This window comes from Equus asinus, chromosome 20, assembly GCF_041296235.1.
Source record: "Equus asinus isolate D_3611 breed Donkey chromosome 20, EquAss-T2T_v2, whole genome shotgun sequence".
Classification (NCBI taxonomy): Eukaryota; Metazoa; Chordata; class Mammalia; order Perissodactyla; family Equidae; genus Equus; species Equus asinus.
Window position 1 is genome coordinate 59,332,402 of NC_091809.1, and position 25,212 is coordinate 59,357,613.

A 25,212-nucleotide genomic window follows, 5' to 3' on the forward strand; every position below is an offset into this window, starting at 1 on the left:
GGGAGGGGAGTGAGAGTGACTACAAAAGTGCAACATGATAGGGGCTGGCTCTGTGACATAGTGGTTGAGTTTGGCATCACCCACTTTGGTGGCACAGGTTGGGATCCCAGGCACAGACCTACACCACTCATTGGCCATGGTGTGGTGGCATTCCATATATAAAATAGACGAAGATTGGCACAGATGTTAGCTCAGGACGAATCTTCATCAGCAAAATAAAAATTTAAAAAGTGCTACAAGATAGATCCTTGTGGTGATGTTCTCTATCTTAAATATATCAAGTCAATATCCTGGCTGTGACGTTATACTATAATTTTGCCAGACATTACCACTAGGGGAAACCAAGTAAAACATATATATGCTCTCTCTGTTTTAATTCTTACAATTGTATGTGAATCTACAATTATCCACGAATAAAAAATGTATCTTAAAAAATTTCAAAGTAACTTCCTCTAGCATTTGTCCCGAATATATTCAGAAAAGTTATATTATATGTAAAATACTTCATGCTGTATTGTAAATACCAGTTTAACCATCTGCTTGAAAAAATCTTTGTGGTATCTATACACACTAGCAATAGCTATCATTGTAAGCAAGGACTTTCATATCTGTGTCTGCCATTACATTACAAGTTTCTTAGCACAAGAATGTATCTAGTTTATTATTAATAAATTAATATTCTACTATGTGAAAATCCTATTTGCCTAGATCTAACATATCAAGCCTCTATTTTTAAAAAGCACAACTCCCCATTGAAAAGTAAAACAGTGAAAAAAAAAGCATATGTTATTTATGGAGTCCTACATAGGAGATTGAAAGATACCAAACTCTAGAGAATTCAGATACCTAATAAGACACCAGTACTATTTAATGCCCAAAGGATGTGCCACTTTCTTTGCAAGAAGAAACACCACTAACCCAATTTTCAGACTGAGAAAGATGGCACCATTTAAGAACCAAAGCCTCTCCACACTAAGCCATGAAAACTACAGGCCACAGTGACAAACCCTTACTCAAAATCAAGCCAACTCTGAACTATTAACAGGCTTCTCTGAGCACTTCATCCTGCTTTAGGTTCTTTTGAACTCATTTCCTGATTCAAAAACTCAATCAGCACCTAGAAAATTCTATCACTCTCAACGTCCTTCTCACCTTCCAGATTACCTTTGTTTCTGCAGTTGTGACCCTGGGGTCACTATCAAATCTAGAAATGTACTATATAGAATGTATTATATCAAATATTTTTGAACGTGTTATATGAAATATTTTTGAAGCCTAGCTTTATAGTCTAATAGAATAGAAACTCATTTTGTAGCTTGAAAGCAATTTTACTGGAAAATATTGCCATATTATGGTCTTGTTTTATCAAAGCCTCTTTTACCAGGATGATTTTCATCTTAACATGCATTACTCCCACTGCCGTTTTCAAAATGCATACTGGTTATTAAGCGGTAATAGCTGCAAATGCAACGCAGTTGCTTTGACTGAATGGTGTTATGCTTTGCTTATCATAACAATGGGTGAAGCTGGTAACAAGAATAGATAAGAAGTTCTCTGCTAATGACATTATCAGTAGTGACAGGAATGAGAATGGTCATTAGTCTTAAGCAAAAGTTCATTGTAATCAAATATGGATTTTCACAGTGATCTTTAAGTTTCATACATAAATGGCTATTTAGAAAAAAACATTATTAATAAAAATTCTTCAGGAAACACAATTCTGAATTTCAAATGTAAAACACTATGACCCAAATCCCCTTTTTCTGAGAAAACTATTATTGTCATCATATTTTCTTTGGAACACAATTATTGATATCTAGCAAAAAAGACACAGCAGCCCCTTATGGTAAAAACAGCATTAAAATTATCCAAAGTTCTGATTTGTTTAGATATATAAAACCATGCTACTAGTAAGAAATATAACTTTAAAGTTCTTATAACATTTATATATTTACATAAACTCTATAACTGTATTACCTGCCATATTGTCTAACACATCTGAGCCCCAATCTCCTTGAAACACTGATGTTAAAATGCTGTCAAATAAATGAAGTTCCTTTGCACCAACAATTTTGTCACGAAATAAGCGCCGTGCTTCATATGCTACAATTTCTAAAACACAATCTAGTGGATGGTTTGAGGATCCTAAAAAACGCAAAATTTTCTTTAATTGTAATAAAATTCAAATGATTTGAAAATGGTCTGTTTCAACATAATGTTAGAAAGAAATAGAGAATAGAATCTACCTACCATAATTTTGGCAACAGATAAATAGACGGAAAGGGGAAAAAGTTAAAATTCATTTTGTTAATGAGTGGGTAAATTTTTTTGATTATTTGACAGATACACTTAGCACTATTACCTCTAGTTGTTGAATAAAAATATCAATCCCCAAAAGCATATTAAACATGCTTTGACTACAAAGAATAATGGTTTAATTTTTCCAAAAATCAAGTCTTAATAGTGACAATCATAAATAGTTCAGAAGAGAAAACATAATAAAGTATTATAATTTTAATATTAAGGTTATTCAAGGTTAATATTTAAATTTAATATTAGTACTATTTTAAGTATAATTTTAAAATACTATAACCAGCTATAATACTCATTTAATGTATCTATTACAAATACAATATACAGCTTAAAGACACACACACAAACAGAGACACAGCGGCATTCTAAACAAAGATAAGTCATCTGAAATCATGAAAGCAAAACTTACCTCCTTCTAAATCATATCTGAATAAGCCAAGAACCCACTGGGTAAGGATGCAAGGAGTAAAGAAATAGTGACTATAATCATCAACTGTAAATTTGGCCCGTACCTGAAAAAGAAAATATAGTAAATTGATGTGTCAACTTTCTAAACATGTAATCACGCTATAAATTTTTTAGTCACCTTAGAGTTACAGGAATGCCAATTTCCACCAGCAGGTAGAACTGTATTTCAAGACAACTGATTTCCTTGGTTATCTTGTATATTATATTTTACGCACTTAAAAACATTATCTAAGAGAGGTTGTTCATAGGCTTCAACAAACTGCCAAAGATTTTGAACTTTTAACAAATCAAAGTGCTACTCTTCAATATATAACCAGTAAAGAGCCTGTCCCTTCCTCTCCACATATGGAGCCATCGCTCTTATTCTGGCTTTGATCAGTTAACATTTGAATTAATTCAGAAAAAAAAAGGAACTTCTTGCTTTCTAACTTATCATTCCTCACTTCTACTCCAATACCATAAAATCTCTTCCACAAATACTTCCATAACTTTCACATGCTATTCCCATTACCTAAAAAGACCTTTTTCATCTCCAGCCACTGTGTGAATTTCTATTCATTTTTCAAAATTCAGATCATATTTCACCTCCTCTTAACAACTACAACATAAAACAAAGTTATTCACTCCATCTTCTATGCTATCTCTGTAACTTGTGCATACTGTTATTGTTATACTTATCATGCTGTATTAATAGTTTATTTATACAACTAGGTCCCTCATTAGACTGTGACCTTCCAGAGAATAGAGACTCAGTCATCTTTGCATCCCTAGGACTAGCACTGGAAAGAGAAGGTACTCAACAAACGCCTTCTGCATCCTTGATGCCTATTGTCAAGTACTGTCCCACTTTACCAAGGAAGGATACTTTAGACATTTGCTCACAGGTAACAGGAAAGAGATAAACATCAAAGACTACTCTCGGATTTGAAGCCTGGAAGACAGAAACTGATAGAAGTCAGGAGAAAGATCTAGTTTAGAAAAAAGATGAACTCCAATCTAGATATGCTAAATTTGAGCTGACAGCAGAATAACCATTCACCCACTGATTCATTCATTCAGTATTTACTGACAGTCTATCAGAAATTGTGCTAGGGAAAATAATAGTGAATAACATACACAGAACATCTGCCCTCACAGAACTTACTCTCTAGTAGAAAAGTCTAACAAATAACAGGAAAAGAAAGTCTGCTTATCAACATAGGTCAGGATTAAAGGTAGTCCTTTGGGGGTGATACCAATAGACATGAAAACTACAACATAAATGAATAGATACCTGTTCATACACTTGTACCATAGATCCTGCTAAGAGATAAATCTTTGATGAAGAACCCCAAATAGAATGATTTTTCAGATTTTTATGTAGAACAGGTTCCAAATATGCTCCACAAATTGTCTGTAATTGCTCTCTTTCTGGGTAACTAAAAAATGGCATACAAGAAATAAGTTGAAATAAATCAATATTCTAAGTTATTATTTTAATGTTAAGTTATAGCAATGGTTTTCAAACTGTGCTGCTCTGAGACCAAGATACCTCCAGATCTCAGGTTTACTCAGGGGCCAAGGCCAGGCTCAAGGTCCCTAATTCTCACTTCAATCAAATTAGATCCCTAATTATCTGTTGTCAAATACTGAGGGTCCTAAGAGAGGATTCCAATGAAGTTACTTAAAAACATGATTGTTTGAAAAACCACTAATCTTCAGAAAGGGCCAAAAGGAAAATTTTGTTTAAGAAAAAGCATTTTAAGTACAGCCTGTACATAGAGCAGTAATCCACTTCAGAACTATAAAAATAGAACTAATACAACAAATAAAATCAACTTCTTTATCTCAAACCAGAATCTATTTAAATAAAGCTTAATTGGTGGCTGTAACAGTTCTAAAGAAGAATGTAAACATTTCTAAAGAAGGTGCAATTAGTATGAAAGCATAAAAACAAGATTTTGTAAGAAAAAATGTAACGGAGACAGTGCCATAACCATAAAATTCAAGAGTCCTGCAACAATTATGGAGCATGGAGATGGATAGATATATTAGGATTAATGCTATCAGCCACTAATACGACCTAACTCTACCTTGTTCAGATTTATATTCTGTTTTTAGTGATCTTCATAAAAGTTGATAGCATTTTTGTTTTATGAAACCCATAAAACATTTAAATCTAAAATTCACCATTCAGATTCCTGATACTGACATTTTAGAACAGAGATGATACAAAACAGTTCGATTTTATTTCTAACATGTAAGAAGCATTGATTAAAGCCTTTATCACCCTAAATTACTGCCTACAGTTAGGCAAGGGCAGGAAAAAGAAATAATATCAGAGCTTAAGTTTGACTATTTTTATATCCTACATTTTGAAGAAATATCATAAACAGATAAGCACTAATAAAATGCAAATATATAAGATGTCTCCCCAAATAAAAAAGAAATTTTAAAACACTAATTAAGATACATACTCTATAGCACAAAGACGAACAATAGAAGTAAATCTGGTAGTCAGCTTATGTCTTCCCAGTCTTCCTCCAGCTGACATAGAAGCCACAATTTGAATATTTTCTAAACCAACCCATTCCAAATTTTCATCATAAAATCCTTGATATGTCAATACCTATTTGAAAATAAATGTATTTTAAGTATTTTATGCTTAAGATTTTCTAATGATGATATTGTATTTTTTTCATAAAATTCAATTGTTTCCAAATGCAATCATCATCCTCTACCTAACTCAAAAATATAAGACTGAAATATATTTGAAATTCTTGTGTCATTGAAAAATGATACTGTTCAAGACTCTACGTTTTACTAATGTTAGCTGAATTATCCTCATTTTTAAAATGTTTTTCTCTCTAACAAACATTAAAATCCAGATGATAGTATAAATCCACCAGCAATTTTCAAAAAAATCAAAGAAATCAGGAAAAATATAAGGAAAATATTTTGGGTTTTTTCCTATAAATATTTTATTATATTCTACAGTTACATAATAAAGCTAAATTTGAACCTACATAAGCATAATAAGTTCTAATTTAGAATTTAGGGTTTCTAATGTAATGTAAATCACATAAAGAAAGAAAATCTTCCACATTGGCTGAGAATGTATGGTCTCCAATAGTTATATAGGCAAAGAGGGAGACCAATGGGCTAAAGCAGCCCAAAAGGGGCATGACTGAGGAAGTCTAACTGCTCTCAGAAGAATGCATACCTAAAGAAAGAAGCAAAAATTTCCCCAACTCCAGCACCATCTCCAGCTTCTGCTTTCCTCCTTATTTTAGGACAAGGGAGAGGTGATGGGTATAGGGTAAAGCTTGTTTCTACTCTTCCTGACACATGTCATCTCATTGTAATACCAACTTCTAAAGGGAGGAAGATCAAAGAAAGTAGCCCTGGAACAAGACTGAGAAGCTTCAAGAGTTTAATTTCCATAATACATGCTAGATAAAACTGGCTCTAAGAATGAAAGCAGATTTTCTACCTATAAGAAAAGTTAATGAAATTAAATTATTTCTAACTATATCAAAACACTTCAAGTAATAAGACTCACCTGTTGTAGGAAAGCTACCAAAGTACTGGTCCCCCATTTATCAAGCTTGGGAAGGTTGATATCTTTTAAGTACAAAACAAGTCTTTCACAGTCTTTTGGTCTATATACTCGACCAGTATTAGTACTGATCACCATGCAAGTCTGGCTCAATTTCTGCAGGAGATGTCGAGAAGTAGTTTGTGCACTACAGTGAACTGTAGCGATCTGAGTGGACCGGAGTTGGGAAAAGGCATACTTGAGCAGCATCCTATAAAAGATGTATGACATTTGACTTGAAAACTCAGTCAATAAAATACTTTTTATATTCAATATAAAATTTCTATTTTATAATAAATATTTCAGTTTCTAGATTATGTATGATGATATTTAAGGAGAAAGTAGTAAAGATTGATATGGTTTCCATAATTATCAAGGTAACTTTCTAATTTTCAGACTGGAAAAAAATCAATTCATATTTTAAGGCATTCTTTGGACTCTTCAGCAAAGAAAACAAAGGTCACAGAAATAATTTAGTTTGATAAAGTATATATAAAAGACACCAAGTGTTTTCCCCACAGTTGAAAGATTTTAAGATATTAAGTTCTCCAAGTTAAAAAAAAATTACTATGAATTGAATTTTTTAATTACTACTAGAAATGTGAAACTAATAATCCATGTCTTTTATTTTCCAGAAACTACACTCACTAGGCACTAAATTAAAAGCTATTTTTAAATAGATAGCTAACTTCAAGATTCATTTTTTATAACTAAAGCAAATAGCAACTTGTGCGTATATCTAAGGTATTCACTTTCTGTTTGACTGTATGCACAGATTCTTTTCAAGGGTATCTTCTCACGTTGCTCTCTTTCCATTAGAAAACACAACCTGGCAGAAAAAAGGATGTATTCTTCTCAATAGTCATATTATTTTTACAAGTAATGGCAAAGAAGAGTCCTTCATTAAAATGTAAACGATAATTTAACCAAAAGAAAGGTAAAAGCATTTAACAATCATCTTAAAAGAGAAGAGGAGCATAAATCTACAATATTCACTTCGATCAACACTTTTCTGCTCTTACCCCTTGCCACATCCTTCCGGTCCTACGAGAATAAATGGCTGTTTAGTATCAGAACTTAACCAAGGCTTGAAATAATCTAGACCTCGTTGCATGTCAGGAGTCTGAATGACTGGAAGACTTTGGCCATTATTGAAATTATCGGCAGTCAAGTTTTCTGGCTTCTTCAGCACATAAGATGCTAATCGTCCTCTACTTGAGTCATAGTAGGTGTCCATTGGTTTGTGAGGGTCTGGAGGAGATTCCCGTGCCCAGTTAAAAACCTTAAGAGGAAACAGTTGTAATGGGTTTTCACAAAGTCCAAATAGAGTACGTGAAATTTTAATTCTTCAAAGTAAATGTCCCAGAGTGAATTGTCTTAGTTGAAAAACAAAGTTCATATACACTAAACCTACTACACAACATTTTATCTCAATTATTATTCTCTAAATGATCATTTCAGCAAATAAATAAAAGTCATCTAGTCTGCACATACACAAAGGTATAAATATATTCAACTTTTAACTAAGTTCTCATGAACATTAAATTACAAATTACACAGTGTAGGAATCCTAGACTTTTCATTTCTACCATATTCTGCTACTGCCCATTCCAGTGTTACCACCACTGCTCTTAATCTGTTATTCTTTCTAAGACTGAAAACTGTTATCTGTGCTGATAAAAAGCAGAGAGTTAGCCACTGATGCTAACCTTCAACACCTTTATTCTGAACTTTGGCAAGAGACTGCTTAAAAGCAGCATACAATTGGGCATTGAGTCTTAACGATGAGAAGCATCTAGCAACAGAGGCAACAAAATGGCCATGGAAAGGGAAACAATATACAGAAAGCAATAAATGGTGGTATCAAAGAAGAAACCAAATAATAAAAATGCGGAAACATAATATTGGAGACAACCCCAAGGAACATGCGCTCAATTATTTCAACAGAGGCCAACAGGAAGAAATCCCTTAATATGTATAAACGACTTGGTTGAAATGCATCTTGACATTTGTTCAAGAAAAGATTTATAATGATTAATTCATTCCAGCATTCTTAACTGCTAAAACTGTTCTTGTTAAACAAATGATTGAAAAATGTATATATTTTTCTAAGATGAAAAATGAACGAAATAATTATATTTATTCATATGGCTAAGTAGGTTCAAAAATGTCTAACAAGAAAGATATGGCCCAGACTTTAACCTATTAAAACATTATTTTATAGAATTTTAATTATATAATAAAATATCATGAACTAGTTCAAAGGAGAAAATAAGCATATATGTATATATACATAAATAAATGCACTGTTATTCTATTGAATGCATAATTTCAAAATTAAAAAGTTCTATACCTTATAGTTACAAATCACTGTATTTTGGCAGTTAAGAGTCAATGAAAATTAAAGAAAAATGTTGACTGAATATAGGCTTTAAATATGCATTACCTCTTTGGTGAATTCCAGACGTGATTTCATGTTCAGATTTCCACTAAGTCCTCTTATGAGATTAATAATAAATTGGTCATGATCTTTGCATCCATGTAGATGTGACAAACCATTCATCACAGTCCCCACCAAACTTGTTTCTACCACATAGTCATTCTGTTGATTAAAGTTCACGGTACAGAAAAAAGGCAAATATTAACCAGTAAAGTCAGAACCATATTGATTGACAGTTACATATCTTTTCAAGGATCATCTTTAAATTTATCCCTCTATTCGTAGAAAGTTTAGATTCCATTTAATTTATATATATAAACCTTGAAAATAAGAAATATTCATAAAAACACAATTGTATACTTCTAGTTGTAAGTGCTAGAGTACTTAAATAGAAACATAGTTTATTTACTTCCTAAACCTGAAGAATGTAAAAGAAAAGGTAAATCAATGAGCATTGGTCTAAAAAGAATAGTTCCTCATTTCCTCTTGCTGATAAAAAAGAAGCTAGAGGCAAGAGCTAGATTGATGACACTGGACAAGAAAGGCTAGTAAAAGCAGGCTTAAATAAAAAACCATTTGAGCTTTCTTTCTACACAGAATTTTAAAAAGAAACTTGGACTGAGGTAGTGTGGATGATTTTGATCTGTAGGCCTCTGGGGCCCCTGTGTAACTGCCGGGAGGTTGGAGGAGAAAAAATTCTCAGTCTTTCTATAAGTATTTACTGAGAACCAATTATGCAGTAGGATCTGTTTGTGGTACTAGGTATTTAAAAAAAAAAAAAAAAAAAAGAAAGGTGAATTAAACAGAGTACTTGTTTTCATGGAACTCAAGTCCAATAGAGGAGATGGTTAAGTTGTGGTAAGAGCTATAGAGCAGCAGACAGTGTTTCGAGGGAGAGTAACTCAGATTGAGGGCTCAAGGCCTCTTTGAAAAAGGTTACATTTAAGCTAACATCTGAAAGATGACATCTATCTGGCCACACAGAGAATACAATATATGCAAAGGTAAGCCATTGGTGTAGTTAGGGAATTGAAAGAAGCTTAAGGCTGAGTAAGGAAAGGAAGAGTGGTTTAAGTCAGAGAAGTAGGCAAGGGCCAGAGTATGCAGAATTGTGTAGGCCATGGTAAGCAGTGCAAATTTTATTTTCACTGCCTTTATGGTGTTTTTAAGTGAGGGAGTAAAATGATCCAATTTGCATTTTTTTTAAAAAATCCTCTGCCTGAATGATAAATATTTTTAGAAGAATGAAGAAATGGGAAGAAGAGTGGGAAAAAGGGAGAAGATGGGTAAAGATTCAGCTGCTTAGGCCATGCTTAGCATTTATATTATTTCTATTATATTCATCTCCCTTTTTCCTGCTCTTCCTCCCATTCCTCCATTCTTCTAAATTTAAACATTATATTTTTTAAATATTAGTTCTAGGCTTCAAAGTCAAAGATGAAGGAAACCCACATATTTTCTTCTAGATTACCTAATTTGCTAAATTAATAGAAGAAAGCAAAGCTTTAATTATAAATAAAATCAGCATTTGGCTAGAACATCCATTATGGTATATCTCTCAGAATCTGAACATCATGAACAAAGCACAGAATAAGAAGGAAGGAATTCTTAACACATAAAAAAATTTCAAACAATAACAGGGACCTCAAAATAGAATCAGTTTATTTTCTAAATGATTCTTTGGTATCCACTCTGTGGCATAATAATCTTATCCTGTCATCATTTCTATAGGCATGAACCCCTACATATCAATATATTCCATGTAGTGTTATATTTCTCATTCTAACATTAACAGCATGCAAGTACATGACCTCAAGGTATTGACTTTGGAGAGCCTTGTTGGGCTCTGTACAATTTAAATTAATGAAGTAACAACATATCTACTGAAACAGTGCTACAACATAGGCATCAGGTATTTCATTAAGCACATATACTCCCATTCATTCATACTCTGTTATTACCACACTTGATTCTGGGGATACAATAAGGAGTACAAGAGGCTCAGCCGTTGCCTTCAAAGTGCTTACAGTTGAATGTAGCAATTATAATACAGTTGACAGACACTGTACATTGCTGTGGAAGCACAAAGGAGGAGACAGCTCAGTGAGGCTAAGGGCAGATGAGAGTGGTTCTTTTCCTGAGGCCTACAGGGAAACCTATCTTATCTGTATCACTTCCTCACAAATTTCGATTCTTCCATCTTCCACCCTTACAAAGTCAGAAAAGAAAAAGACTGAGAAAACTGAAGTGAGATTTCCATTTCTCTATATGTCTTGTTCAATCCCAAAGTATTGATCTCTAAATCAAGTTCAGATTATTAGATACTTTCAAAAGCTCACTGCTATTTATTTTCTTTATTTTTTATATGTTTACATTTTTCATAAAAGCAATGATATAAAAGAAAAACCAAGAAAAGTTGAAAAGAATTACATAGAATATCTGAAAGACCTCCATTGTCTTCTTGCATGCTAAACTGCTCATGCTTTAAATTCAAAATCAAGTGTGATCTCCTTTTTAAAACTCTCCTAGAAAACAGCAATACTCTCTTCATCCTTCATCCAATACATTCCAATATCCAAGATTTTTAGGTAAGCAGTGCAAGATATTGTGGGTGAGAGAATTAAAGTGTTTTAAGACTAACATAATAAAAAGTTATGCTATGACTTATATTGAGAGAGCAGTGAAGATACCTCTCTGTCCCTCCACCCCAATATTCTGGCAGAGCTCTAAAAGGGAGCTTTAGTAAGCAATACTCTTAAACATCCTTCTCACCTAAATGATTAATTATGAAATATTACAGTTAACTTACCTGCTTTAGAACCCATTGTAAAGCCTTTTCAAAATAATCTCCAATCCAGTTTTCAAGATTATTCCTATATTTAGGAGGCTGATTCCTCAACCAAGATTTTATCAGAGAATTAAGATCCGTCTCTTCATCACTGAAATAGATTAATAAACATGTAAGAAATTATTTAGGAAGAAACTGTCAATTTACTTTCAAAGTCAATTTCTGCTCCAATAAACATTACTCTACACATGTATTATATCTACTAGTATACAAGAGTTGATTTTAGTTACTTCTGTATGTGTATGAGTGTAAGTATTAGTTACTTCTAAATATATATATATATGTTTAGGTATATATACATACATGTCATTTTCTGTAAAACAAGGAAATAGATTTCATCTGCATTATTACAAATATAAATTAAAGAAGAATCACATATCTACAGATGAGCCAAAAAGTGGTCTAAATCCTTCCTACACAAAGTGTGGTCTGCTTGTTAGAAATAGACCACCCCAAATCCCAGCTGAGACCTAGCGAAGCAAAATGTTCACTTTAACAGAATTCCTGGGTGATTCAAATGCATATTAGAGCTCAATATGCACTGCGTATTAATGTAGATCTTTAAAAATATTTCCCAAAAAAAGCCAACGACCTAAATCCTTACGCTACTATTGAAACTTCAAGATCTTCCTAAAGCAAAATATAATTCTTTTAGCAAAGCACTTAATTCTATCAGTAACATTCAATGATTGAGATTAAATACAATATTCACATCTTATTCAAAATTATATCTTATGTAATTATAGAAAATTATAGTAAAAACAATTCATCGATTAATAATCTTAGAATTGACAAGGGCTCACGATTTTGTCATTTTTCCTATCTTCTACCACTATTTCACAGCAGCACTAGTAAATACTGAGCCCTTGAATTTCTCCTCTCACATTTACATCCAGTCTAATAAGGAAAAGAAAAACAGAAAGATCAAAGATAAATATTTAAATTACATTAGATGAGCTCAAAACAGACAAAACAAAGACTCTATGTTCCTTCAGAATAAAGACTTTGTTGTCAATGGCATCTCCTCAATGCCTATGGCAACTATATGTCTTGGTTTGTCCAAGACAATACTGATTTATACCAGTTGTCCCAGCATAATTAATAGCATTCTCTTTCACTATTAAAAGGTTCTCATCTGGCCTACTGCATAACAAGTGCTCAACAAATATCTGCTGAAGAAATTAATGAAACCTGAAACCAAGGTACAAGCTAATCAAACAGCAACTAAAAATGTTAATATGTATTTGCATTTTACATGAAATCATACATATTCATTATAACTCTTACAAACAATATCTGCATCACCATCAATTTTCAAATCCTCTACAGCAATATGCGGTCTTTTTTTCTGCTAAATATCCATGGCATTCTACTTACCACGTATTCCATTTATATTCTATCTTACATTATAATTGTTACATTTATTTTATCTACTCTACTTAAAAGTGTGTTCCATAAAGACAAACCCTCCATAAGTGTTAGTTTTACTCCTTTCTTGCTCTGCCCCTCCTAAAACATCTAACAACGTCATATCTATAACAGGCATCCAATACATATTTGAAAATTTAATGCTAACTTTTCTTTCATTCTATTTTTCTCACAAGATTATAACACATTGAATAAATAAGATAAACTGTGTGAGATACTGCTACAAAAGCTGTATGCTATGTTATTTTTAATACCTCAAAAGATAACCCAATGTATTTTTAACTGTTTTTTCTGTTTGTTTTTTTTTGAGGAAAATTAGCCCTGAGCTAACATTTGCCTCCAATCCTCCTCTTTCTTTACTGAGGAAGACTGGCCTTGAGCTAACATCCATGCCCATCTTTCTCTATTTTTTTATATGTGGGATGCCTCCATAGCAGGGAATGATAAGCAGTGCATAGGTCCGCACCTGGGATTGTGAACCCTAGGCTACCAAAGCGGAATGTGCGAACTTAACTGCTGCGCCACTAGGCCGGCCCCTGCTATATTTTTTAATAATTAATACTTCAAAGTATTAATTGGAGTTCATGACTAGTTTAAATATAAATGTTTCCTACAATACTATCAAAGAAGAAAGTGATTAAATAATATTAGAAACAATTTGAACCAACTTGATAGCACTATCATGTGTCATATAAGACCTAACACAGCTTCAAAAGGCCCAAAAAGAGTAAAGTACTTTACATATAATGATAAATTATCAAATTCTAAAACATAAATAAAAAAGTAAAAGAAAACTAATTACTCATTTTGGAAAATGAAATTGGCTCAAATGTCCATGTTCTGGTATGTGACTATTGTACATGATATCTAACATTAGTTTATTATTCATTTCTGTTAAGCCTTTTCCAAATACACTGAATAAGAAAGAAAATATTAAGTAAAGAGGTTTCCAATTTCTAAAATTAAAAGTTGGACCATAGGACCTATTAAACCTAGGTTAGCCCTAAAATTCTATGAATCCAAGATTCTTTGATTGAAATATTGCTACTTAGCTTTAAATTCTTAGCCTCTAGCTCAAAATTGGTACGTTCACTTCTCTAAAGTCAATTATAACATTTAAATAAAATAGAAAAAAGAAAACAAATTAAATACTTGCTATTTCACTTAAGCAAACAAAAATAATTATTTAGAAATTGTGATCAACTAAATAATTCAATTGCAATAAAACAGGAACTCTCTGAATCAATTAAAACCTAACAAAAAGAAAAGAAGTTAATCAAAAAGGAGGAAAACAAATATTTATAAATTATTCATATATAGTTATTTCACTGAGCTAAGAAACTAAAATAATATGCGTGCAAATGCTCTTATGGTTTACCTAAGAAAGATCATTCCCATTCTAGATATTGTGGCTGGCGAGGCACAACTTAAATCATGAGTTTCAAATACAAAGTTAACATTTGGGCCAAACTGAATCCTTTCTCCACTGGGCATAGTGAGTAGTCGATTATCATCCAGAACAGAATTCAGAGATTCTATCCATTCAGGGTCAATATCACCATCACAGATTATCCATGAGCTGACGTCTATTTTCAAACCAAAAAAGAGAAGATAAAATAAAAATACATTGTCATAATAATTAAAAATAAAGAATAAAACAATTATCTCTTATTCTTTAGAAGTGATTTCCATAGGTATTATTTTATATTACTGAAGCTGAATATAAAAAACAAAATGTTGAACAAGATGTTGAAATTTTTCAAGTGAATCTGTCCTACAAACGTGCTGGAGAACCCATGGGCAATCCTGGCTCAGCTGGCCAAAGACTCAGTTACATACCATGTGATAATGCTCTATTTATCAATGATCATACAGAACTGGAATCTCACTAAAAGAAAACATAGTATGCAAGACTTAGGTATGTCTATTCCCATAACCTTGCGAGATATTCTTCAGCCTTTTGTCTTCTACCATGTCATAAGAATATATGAATGCTTGTATGTAATATCTCTTTTAGAAAATATAGGAAACCTACTTTTTAGTGCCCTAAATGAGAAATAAAAATTCACCACTCTCCAATTTCTTTGATATATAAAAAGATGCCCTCAACGGGGAGAAGCAGTGAACAAGTTGTGTACAAGTCTTTCCAGAGACAAACGTTTTTATCTATCCTTCATAAAATGAGAGTCATTTCAACTTGTACTTGGACCTTTTAAACAATTCAAAGAGGAAAATATCACCAATAAAACTATGAGAAACAAGTACAGGTAACATCTGGTTTTTACCTAGCATGCTATCACTGACTACATTCAAAATGAAGAAACTACATTGAAAATCTCTTCCAGTGTCTTAGAGTTCTATAGCTTCCACTCACTGGAAAAAAAAAAAAAACTATTAACTAAATTATGACCTAACAAAAAGTAGGGAGTCTTCTCAGATTCTGACCAAAATTGTCTTAAACACCAAGCGAAAAAATTTAGACCAAGAAATATACTACTGTCTTACAACCTAAATTTTCAAAATTATTCAAAACTCTATATTCAAACTAAGTTAACAGTGTTCACACACACACCAATTTTAATCCCAAATAAAAATTTGTCATCTTGCATATCTATAAGGCATTATGATATTGATTCAAAATCAAAGATTTTATATTTATCCAGTAAATTAATCTAGTTGTGAATTACAATTCATCCAGATTACTCTGAGTTTCTATTATAATAAAAGATGCTATAGAGTATAGGTCAAAATGATAGCATGTCTTGGGTCCCTCCAAAGTAAACTATCAGTGTACATTATTATAAGGCAGTTTATGGACATGTATTAGACTTGATAAGGATAGCATTATAGACCAGTTCTATCATCTTCTAAAAACTATAAAGTAAAACAATGAATCACACAACAGACACCAACCTTGAGGTTCTCGAACTACTTGGCGAGCACTATTTGTCAAAACACCATCAGACCATTCCCTTGTATCCATGTCAATATGGCCTAATAATTGATGTCTAGGCATAGCTTTGGGATTCATGGTATATTGTTTTACCACTTTGCCAATTTTACAAAGTGCTGCCCTTAACATTCTCCAAAGAGTTGATTTTCCAGCACCACTTGGACCAACAATAACAACTCCCATCCTCTGGCGTAATTGTTCATACAATTCTAAAGCCTTCTTGATCTAGTGAAAAAAGAGATATGTTCATATATGATGTATAATGTACAATCATACACAGTTCTGCTCTCATTCTATAAGAGTTGCTCTATTCCAAACATACAAATTCAGCCCTTGATTTCTTCAGTGGAAGATAAAGCCTTGAATAAAAGAATACTTAAATAAATCTGAACACATTTACAATGTGATCTTTAAATCTAATATTTCTTTAAAAGAAACAAGTATGCTTTCCAAGCTATCTGACAATACAATATGTTATTTTCTTCACTCATTCATTCAAATATATTATATTCATTATTTTATTCACTTGTTTATTCATTCATTTATATCCAGCATCTCTCCCAAAAAACCTGAGGGAAAAGTGTTCATTTTGAACATGTATTTTTGCTACATTAAAAAACCACTTAAAAAAAATTCTTCTAAGAAATTGTCAAAGTGAAACTAAATCATATATAATAAATTATCAAAAATATATATGATGGCTCTATTACATGCCAGACTCTATAGCAGACACTAGGAATAAAATGGTGAGCAAAAATAGACATATATCCTGCCTTTCATGGGGACTACTGTCTGGGGTGGGAGAATCAATATTACTCAAATATACAATTAAACATTAAACAAGTTTATAGAAAAAGAGTAATGAAAGCACATAAAAAAGGGACCTAAATTTGGACTTGAAGATCAGGGAAGGCTTTCCTGAGCAAGTGAGATTTAAATTGACAGACGAAAGAAAGGTTGAAGGATAAAGACAGTTAATAAGGAATTAACTAGGAGAAAGGATCAATATGTTATGAAATATTCTTCATAGTTACCTGATTGGGTATGATTTCATAATTGGCCTCCTCAAAGACTTGCTTTAACGCAGCACTCAGTTCACCATATTCTACTTCTTTAAAGTCAATTCCAGGAAACACATCTTTAATCAGCGCATCAAACCGAGTGCAGTCAGCAAATGTAAACTTTGACATTGTATTTAGCCTCAATGCTTGTACCACAATATGACTTTCATTAACTAGAGAAAAAGTTTCATTTTAAAATTATTAGATATGAATTTAATGACTATAAAAACAGTTTTTAAGTGGTGTGATATGCATTATTAGTAATTAAATGATGCACTAGAATTTAGTAACATTTAAAGACATATGCTATCATGCGAATTGGTAAGCTTACCTTACTACCTTTGCTGAAAAATAAGTATTGCTAAGTAGAGTTACAGACTGTTTTCTACAGAATTTGAATCCAGGGTACCCAGACTTTAATTAATAATAAAAATCATTATCACCTATATTTGCATAGTACTTTACCATTTTGATGAGATGCTTATAACAACTGCATAAAATAAGGAAGGAAGTATTACTATTATTATTCTAATTTTACATATGAGAACATTAACTCTCTAATGTTTAAATGACTTATCTGAGAGAGCAGAGCAGTAAGTAGTACAGCCCAGAGCAACTAATTCTAAATTCATGTATCTGTCCAAATATACCAATATTGCCTCCCAGACATTTTATGTCCTAAGACTAAAAACTAACAAATTGAGCAACAATCTTTGATCAGCCTTGCTCAAAACTGGTTCATAAATCCATTCTTAAACCAAATGTAAATGCTAATATCATTGCCAGATTCTTATTTTTTCAAGGATATTAAGTGCTGATTAATAATATATACACATACAGGCAAAAAACTATTTTTAGTCTGGTATTTCTCTATAATTGTCTAATATTTCCATTTTAGGTACATATAAAGAGGCTTGGTTGCACTACAGTTTATATCATGCACTGAACTCATAAATAAGCCACCCTTATTTACCACAGGTATGGTTTAAATATTTCTTAAAAGTTACCAGAGATATACAATTGGAAAATAGTAATTAAAGTATTTCACCAAATAACTATATCTGCCCTGGCATATGCCAACCTAATAATAGAGCTGAGGTAGCTTCCTTTTTTAAGATGAATATTTTGGTCATTTAAAGTCCAAATAGGTAATTTCATGTAGTTCTTTCTTCTATGCTGGCTTTTTTTCAGTGTTTTAACTTAGGTGTTTTTTTTTTGGAAGAAGATTAGCCCTGAGCTAACATCTGCCACCAATCCTTCTCTTTTTGCCGAGGAAGACTGGCCCTGAGCTAACATCCATGCCCACCTTCCTCTATTTCATATGTGGGACACCTGCCACAGCATGGCTTGATGAGCGGTGCTAAGTTTGCACCCGGGATCCAAACCAGCAAATCCCAAGCCACCAAAGCAGAACAAGTGAACTTAATCACTACACCACAAGGCCAGCCCCTTAACTTAGTTTTTAATAGCAACCAGAATAGGCTCAATAGTCAGCATGTTATAAAGGCACACATCCATTGGTGAGGGAAATCATTTATTTTATGTAAGTGGGGAAAAAAGGTGATAAAGTATAATAAAATATACATGAGTCTGTACTGATATGCAGATACCCTCCCCTCTAAGATGCAGAGATTAATCCTTGCCTCCCCACTTTGAAAGTGAGCTAGATTTAGTAACCAGCCTTCAAAGGATAGAGTAAGGAAAGGGGAAAATAATAACTTTACAGTGGAGAAAACTGACAAACACTAAGATAAGAGATGAAAGGAAACATCACCAAGATGTCATGCGGTTATCATGTACCCATCGACATGATGTGATGAGAAGGGCACTCCACCTCTGTGATTTTCTTTTCAAATACTCATAACTCAATCTAATCATAAGAAAAACATCAGAAAAAACCCAGATTGAGGAAGAGTCTACATATTTGACTAGTACACTTGAACACTGTCAGGGTCATGAAAACAAAGACTGAGAACCGTCATAAGGCAGAGAAGACTAAGGAGATAGGACAACTAAATGCAATGTGGCACCCTAGACTCAACCATGGAACAGAAAGAGGGCATTAATGATAAAATATTTGAAATCCAAATGAAGTCTGAAGCCAACAGTAATATACCAGCTTCAGTTTCTTAGTTTTGGCAAATAAAAGAAGAAACAATGGGAATGCTATCTTTGTAACTTTACTGTAAATCTAAAGTTATTCTAAAGTTAAAAGGTATTTTTGGTAATATTAAGATTTTTTTTTTAAAGAGTAATCTTATTTGATATACTATCTCTTTGAAAGAGAAAATCCTCACATATTTCTAAGGTCCCTGTTCTTGTTTGAAGACTAGACAAATTCTCAGGCTCTACTCCAGACCTACTAAATCAGGAATTTTGGAGGTGGAGTGCAACAATCTGTGTTTTAACAAGCCTCTATGTGATTCTAATGCACATTAAAGATTGAGAAGAAGTGGTTAGACTATTCCTCCAAATATCACAACTATCTAATATTTAATGCACATTTAAAATTTATGACAGGACATTAGGTAAAAACTAGGGAAAATCTGAATGAAGTATGGACTTTAGTTAAAAAATAATGTATCAATATTGGTTCATTAGTTGTGATAAATGTACCATATTCATGTAAGATATTAACAATAGGAGAAACTGGAAGCAGTGTATTCAGAAACCCTCTATACTATATTTATAACTTTTCTGTACATCTAAAACTATTCTACATTAAAACATTTAAAAAATAAGATTATATTTGGAATAATGAATCATACCTTTCTGTTTAATGCCAGATTTCTTCAGATGTCTAAGAAGATTTCCACTTCCTCTCAGAACTGTCTTCAAAGCTCTCAAACCCCAATCATAATGCTGCTGAGGTGTCAAAAGTTCCCTTAAGTAAAGACATGGAAATCAAAAAGCCTCAAATAGCTATAAGAAATTCTTTTTATCATAATATCCAAAGAAAAGCAGAATATAACTATTTACACACAGAAATGCGCTCCACTAATTTACATAAAGGAACCAATCACACAACGATCACTCAAGTAAAATGCTGAAGATGGATGGTTCTCAAAGATCAGGATAAACCTTTCATGAACTGGCTAATTATCTTAATGAAGACACCAAATGACAATTACCTGTTACCTTTATTCCTAAAGTTGTTAAACAATCCATCTTGCTCTCAATCTCTGACACTTTAGTTCTCACTATCTCTTAAGTGATATGGACTAGAATTCTGGGTTTCCCAAAGCTAAAAGTCAATCTCTATTACTAGAAACAAGATAAAGAAAAACTGTAAAAGATTTCCTCCAAAAAATAGTAGGTTTTGAGTGGTCAACTGGTAAATTAGTTTGATAAGTGTCATTCAGCTGGAACACTACAATAAAAATATTTTGCATCAAAAAGTGAGACCAAGTTAATAGTATTTTAAAAAACCAAGTAATTTTGAGCCAAATGTTTTTATTTTTCAAATTAAAATCTTTCCTATCAACACCTTCACTACAATACAATCACCAATATGAAAATCATTGAAAAGGTAAATTGAACAAATGTGAAAAATGGTCACTAATAACCATAATCAATCATTGGAACCACAAAATATAAAACTATTTAAAAAAAAACTCACCTAGATAAATTGAAGATAGCTACCAACTTTGTTCCCAATACTTTAGCATCTTTAAAGCCTTCTGAATAGAGAATAACTTCTGCAATAAGCTCATTGTCTGGACGAGACATGGCTACTGGCCTGAAAAGCTGTTTAAGATTATCAGGCAGTTTTTGTCTTCCTCCATAACCTTTTCCAGCAGGATTCATAGTGATAAAAATTCCAGAATTAGAATTTATTTCTACCTGAAATATTAATTTAAAATATAGGTATCAAATATTTGAAACTATAAAATATAGTGCCAATAGAAATTTATTGTGACATATTTCTACACAAAATCTTACACCTTAACAAAATGTAACTGCTACTGTGCTAAACAACTCCTTACTCAACATATAATAAATTCTTTACCAACTACACTACTTTACAGAGGTTCTTTGTAATCAGATTTTTGAGGCTGAAAATGTAAGAGATGGTACTAGTTCGAAGGTCTGTCCATTCATTCAACACATTTACTAAAAGCTTTCCTTGTATTAGGCACTTTGCTAAGAACACAGAGACAACACAACTCTCAACTAAAGTCAGTAATAGTTTATAGCCTTCTGGAGCTTAAATGTAGCATATTGAATATTACAGAGAAGCAATCATAATGTGATAAACGCTATGACAGGGAAGAGGAGAATATCACAAGAGTACCTAGCAGGAGCATTTTCAACAAAACACTGAAAATAGAAGCTAAATTAGAATGCGTAAACAATGAACGGGCAATTAGGAAGTAGAAACACCTAGAGTAGAAAAACCTAGCTATGAAGAAAGAAAAGAGAAAGAGAGCTGCTTGGAAGGAAAGATGAAGTAAGGGAAGGTTTGCTTATGTTTAATTATATTAAATATTCTAACATTATTATATATAATACAATATTATATATTACTAAGAAGGGAAAGATGTGATTATGTTTAAAAGCCAACAAGCAATGTGTAGAGGAGAAAGGCTGAAACTATGGCAGAGGAGATAACTAAGAGAAGTCCCTGGGAAGCAGATTCCTAAGCATAGGTAGAAAGATTAGAATTGGCTGGGAGAATGGACAGCTCTTGCTTTGTAAAAGGAGGAAAGAAAAAAAAAATGAATATGAAAGGAAATAAATTTGGATGGCAGAGAGGTAAAAACTTAGTTTTTCTTCGTGAAGAAAGAGTTTAAGCATAATGTAAATAACATGTTAACAATTTAGAACTGGTCTTACTTTTCTTGGTCTACCCTGAAAAACTTGTATTGTGAAAAGGTTATTATGGATAAGAGGATTAATTTCACAGTTCTTTTAACTCTCAGTGTGCTCAGCATTATACATTACATATAAAGTTACATTTTCTATACAAATAAGTTTATGTTCTAATGACACATATTTATCACCTATGTGGAGGAGTAAGGAACAGAAGAACAGCTAAGTGCTTATTGTTTTAAGATTCATATAGAATAGTGATTAAAAACATGAGCTTCAAAATTAGACAGACCGGTGTTCCATTCACAGCTCCACTACTTACTCTTAACTTATCAAGCCCTGGTTTCCCCATCCATAAAGTAGAAAAGATATAACAGTACTTTCCTCAAGTATTATGGAGAGCATTAAATGAGAAAATACATTAAAGCAATACACACAGTGCCAGCACAGAGTAAGTGCTCAATAAATGCTAGCAAATATTATTATAACTAAATCATTCAATATGGAAAGTTTGAAGATGAATCATAGAAGTGGGACCAAAAAAGAGTGAGAAACCTCAGAGACAATTCACAGGTAAAAAGGCTTAACACACTGGTCACAGATTAGAAAGAGGAGTGTCAGGAGAAATAAAGATAGAAAATTTGCATGAGTATGAGTAACGCAAAGTCTTATAAAATATTTTAATTCTTTAAATTCCCAACATTCTATACCTCCTTGCCAAGCAGTTCACAAACTGTTCTATGATTCTTCAAAGCATCTTGAATTGTCTGGATTTGCATAGAAACTGCTGACAGTACAGATTCTTCCAGTCTATTGAATTCATCAAAACAACCCCAGGCCCCACACTTCACCAAACCAACAAATATTCGTCCCATTGACTTCACATCGATGCCCTTAAAAATAACAATAAAAATTATATTCATTAAAAAATCACTAAAATCTTTAGTAATAATTTAATACTTTATGCCATTTCCTGAGAAGAAAATCATTTCACTCATCTTTGCCTCTTTTTCTCTTTTTTAAGTAAAGATTAAATAGCTCCTCTTTCAGAACCAGGGTGGTTTCAAGGAATAAACAAAATATTTCATGTGAAAGTGTTCTGAAAAGTACACATTTTACTTTCCAAATAAAACAAGTTCTGTTTCAAGTGATTTAAAAGTAGAGTGATTTGAAAATAGTGTTTCATATATAAGTACATGAAAACTAATCTAAACATATAACTAAACACACTATTATATGGTTTTATAATTATTTATTTTACCTCATCACAATTAAAAACTAAAACTTGTCTTCCAAGAAGTCCACCTAAAGCCTTCACTGATTCAGTTTTTCCAGTTCCAGCTGGTCCATAAGGATTTCCTCCAAGCCCCATCTTCATGGCTTGAGTGAGAGTTAGGTAGCACTTGTCCGTCAATGGAGTATAAACCAGCTTGGGAGCATTACCCTACACAAGGGAAGTACAAAGTTCAAATAGTCACCTTCTATTCAACATTTACATATATTTATATGGGGTGAGATTCTAGTTAAAAAGCTAAAAAGGCAAAAAATAAGTTAAAGTTTTTAACTTGGAAAAATACCCAAAATATTTTTTTAGTCAAAGAAACTTTCTAAAGCACAAACTGGAATTAAACTTAGTTATTTCTCAAGCATGTATTTTCTTCTGCCCTCAATTGATATACTGTTGGGTTTTCCAAATGCTCTCTCAGTCTCTTGACAGTGGCACAAAGATGTACTTCTAGGGCAAACAAATCCAAAAATCTGTTATACAATAATCATTCCATTTGGTATTTTAAAATTCATGTAAATTATTTCCCTGAATCTTATGATCTTCATAAATCAGAACTATTTAGAGGCCTCAAAGCATAATTAATTTGAAAAATTCATTATAAAATTAATAATTTTAACATCAAATAATTCTCAAAATTTCTACTAAATTTTAGGGACAAGAGATTCCAATTCTGGCTGCAGTTTACAGACCTTTTCCTTAATTTAGATAGACAGATTCGGGTCTCAAAATACATTTCCTTTTGGAAAGACCCAGCTGGCAACTCTCCTGACATATGCTTATTAACATAATTGTCAAATATATTCTGATGATTGATTCATTATGATGGAAAAAGGCAGAGAGGATACAGCTGGATTTTTTTTTGAGAATAGATTACATGAATTAGGTTATTTGTTTGAAAATTCTTTTACCTTACAAACTGAAAACATTTAGTAAACAAATTTTAGCATATTTACCATTACACTAATTTTGGCCTTGCATAAGGAGGCACAAACCAAATTGCTTCCATTGAGGTTGTCTATATTCAATTCTCCTTGGATTAAAGAAACATTTCAAATTCTGTATAAACGCTACTCTATAAAAAGGTACCTTTAGAGAATTCAGTACAACACTGAGATTACTTTAACTTTTTTGTAAATAGAATGATTTTTTATTTTTTCCAATGTAACATCTTTTTAACTATGATGAAATAGAAACAAGACAGTAACACACAAAAAAATTCTTCCAAGTTACAACTGAAAGAAAAATAATTCTTTCATCTAATAGAAAATTTCCTTTAAAGTAAATAATTTCTAACTGGAAAAATAAAACACTTCTGCCACAAGTCATACCTGATACTCATAAGTATACTGAAGTTCAGAATCCACCATTTGAACATAACATGTGTGATCACTATTCATGTAGAATCTAACTTGTTTTTTCCAAGCCCAGTCTTCAGTTGTATGAACTTGAACTTGGTTTAACTGCTTTACCACATCAATATTATGAATAATATCAAGAATTAGTGCTTTAAGTTTAAGCTCCAGAATGCCAGATTCTGTACACAAATACAAATAATTGGAGAAAATGTTAGCCTGTGATTTATGTACTTTAGGATTATATGGGTACAGGTGATTTATTACTGAATTTAAATGGTAATTTCATGATGCATTTGAATGGTACAGTAATATAAACCACGCAAGTCAAAAAAAATGTCAAATTCTCTAGTAAGAAATAAGAATTTCATGTGTGAAAACTAAGGTACCAAAATTCAACAGGAGAGGGGTTCCGGTTCCTTACGCAAGGAAGTTAGTGCAGTCCAACCAGTCTCTCCCTCTGAACACAAGTATAAAACACAAACAGCATGCACCGAACTGCTACTTATGACTCTGAAAAGTAGAGTATTAGGCAACTTGGATAAGATCAGAATTAGAAGTGCCACCAAACCAGTGGCTAATTTACCTTTTTCTTTTTCTTTCCTCTCTGGTATTCCTAAGCCTGAACCCAAGGCAGCCAGAAACCCAGAATGGCGTAGACAGAGAGAGCTC

General features: G+C 32.4%; 1 protein-coding gene across 3 annotated transcripts in view; it reads right to left on the reverse strand.

Moving 5' to 3' along the window:
- The window catches only part of DYNC2H1 (dynein cytoplasmic 2 heavy chain 1), a 289,645-nt gene that overhangs the window by 214,744 nt on the left and 49,689 nt on the right, over positions 1-25,212 (reverse strand). For 2 of the 3 annotated variants that reach the window (XM_070490370.1, XM_070490368.1), the window contains exons 32-47: positions 24,517-24,722; positions 23,162-23,344; positions 22,611-22,793; positions 20,708-20,931; positions 19,857-19,972; positions 17,062-17,261; positions 15,988-16,252; positions 14,453-14,660; positions 11,608-11,737; positions 8,805-8,960; positions 7,381-7,640; positions 6,323-6,569; positions 5,238-5,389; positions 4,055-4,199; positions 2,723-2,825; positions 1,978-2,145 (exon numbers count right to left, since the gene is read on the reverse strand). In XM_070490370.1, coding sequence (XP_070346471.1) covers positions 1,978-2,145; positions 2,723-2,825; positions 4,055-4,199; positions 5,238-5,389; positions 6,323-6,569; positions 7,381-7,640; positions 8,805-8,960; positions 11,608-11,737; positions 14,453-14,660; positions 15,988-16,252; positions 17,062-17,261; positions 19,857-19,972; positions 20,708-20,931; positions 22,611-22,793; positions 23,162-23,344; positions 24,517-24,722 — 2,946 coding nt within the window. The remainder of the gene's footprint in view (positions 1-1,977; positions 2,146-2,722; positions 2,826-4,054; positions 4,200-5,237; positions 5,390-6,322; positions 6,570-7,380; positions 7,641-8,804; positions 8,961-11,607; positions 11,738-14,452; positions 14,661-15,987; positions 16,253-17,061; positions 17,262-19,856; positions 19,973-20,707; positions 20,932-22,610; positions 22,794-23,161; positions 23,345-24,516; positions 24,723-25,212) is intronic. The other variant, XM_070490369.1, reaches the window with a different exon arrangement.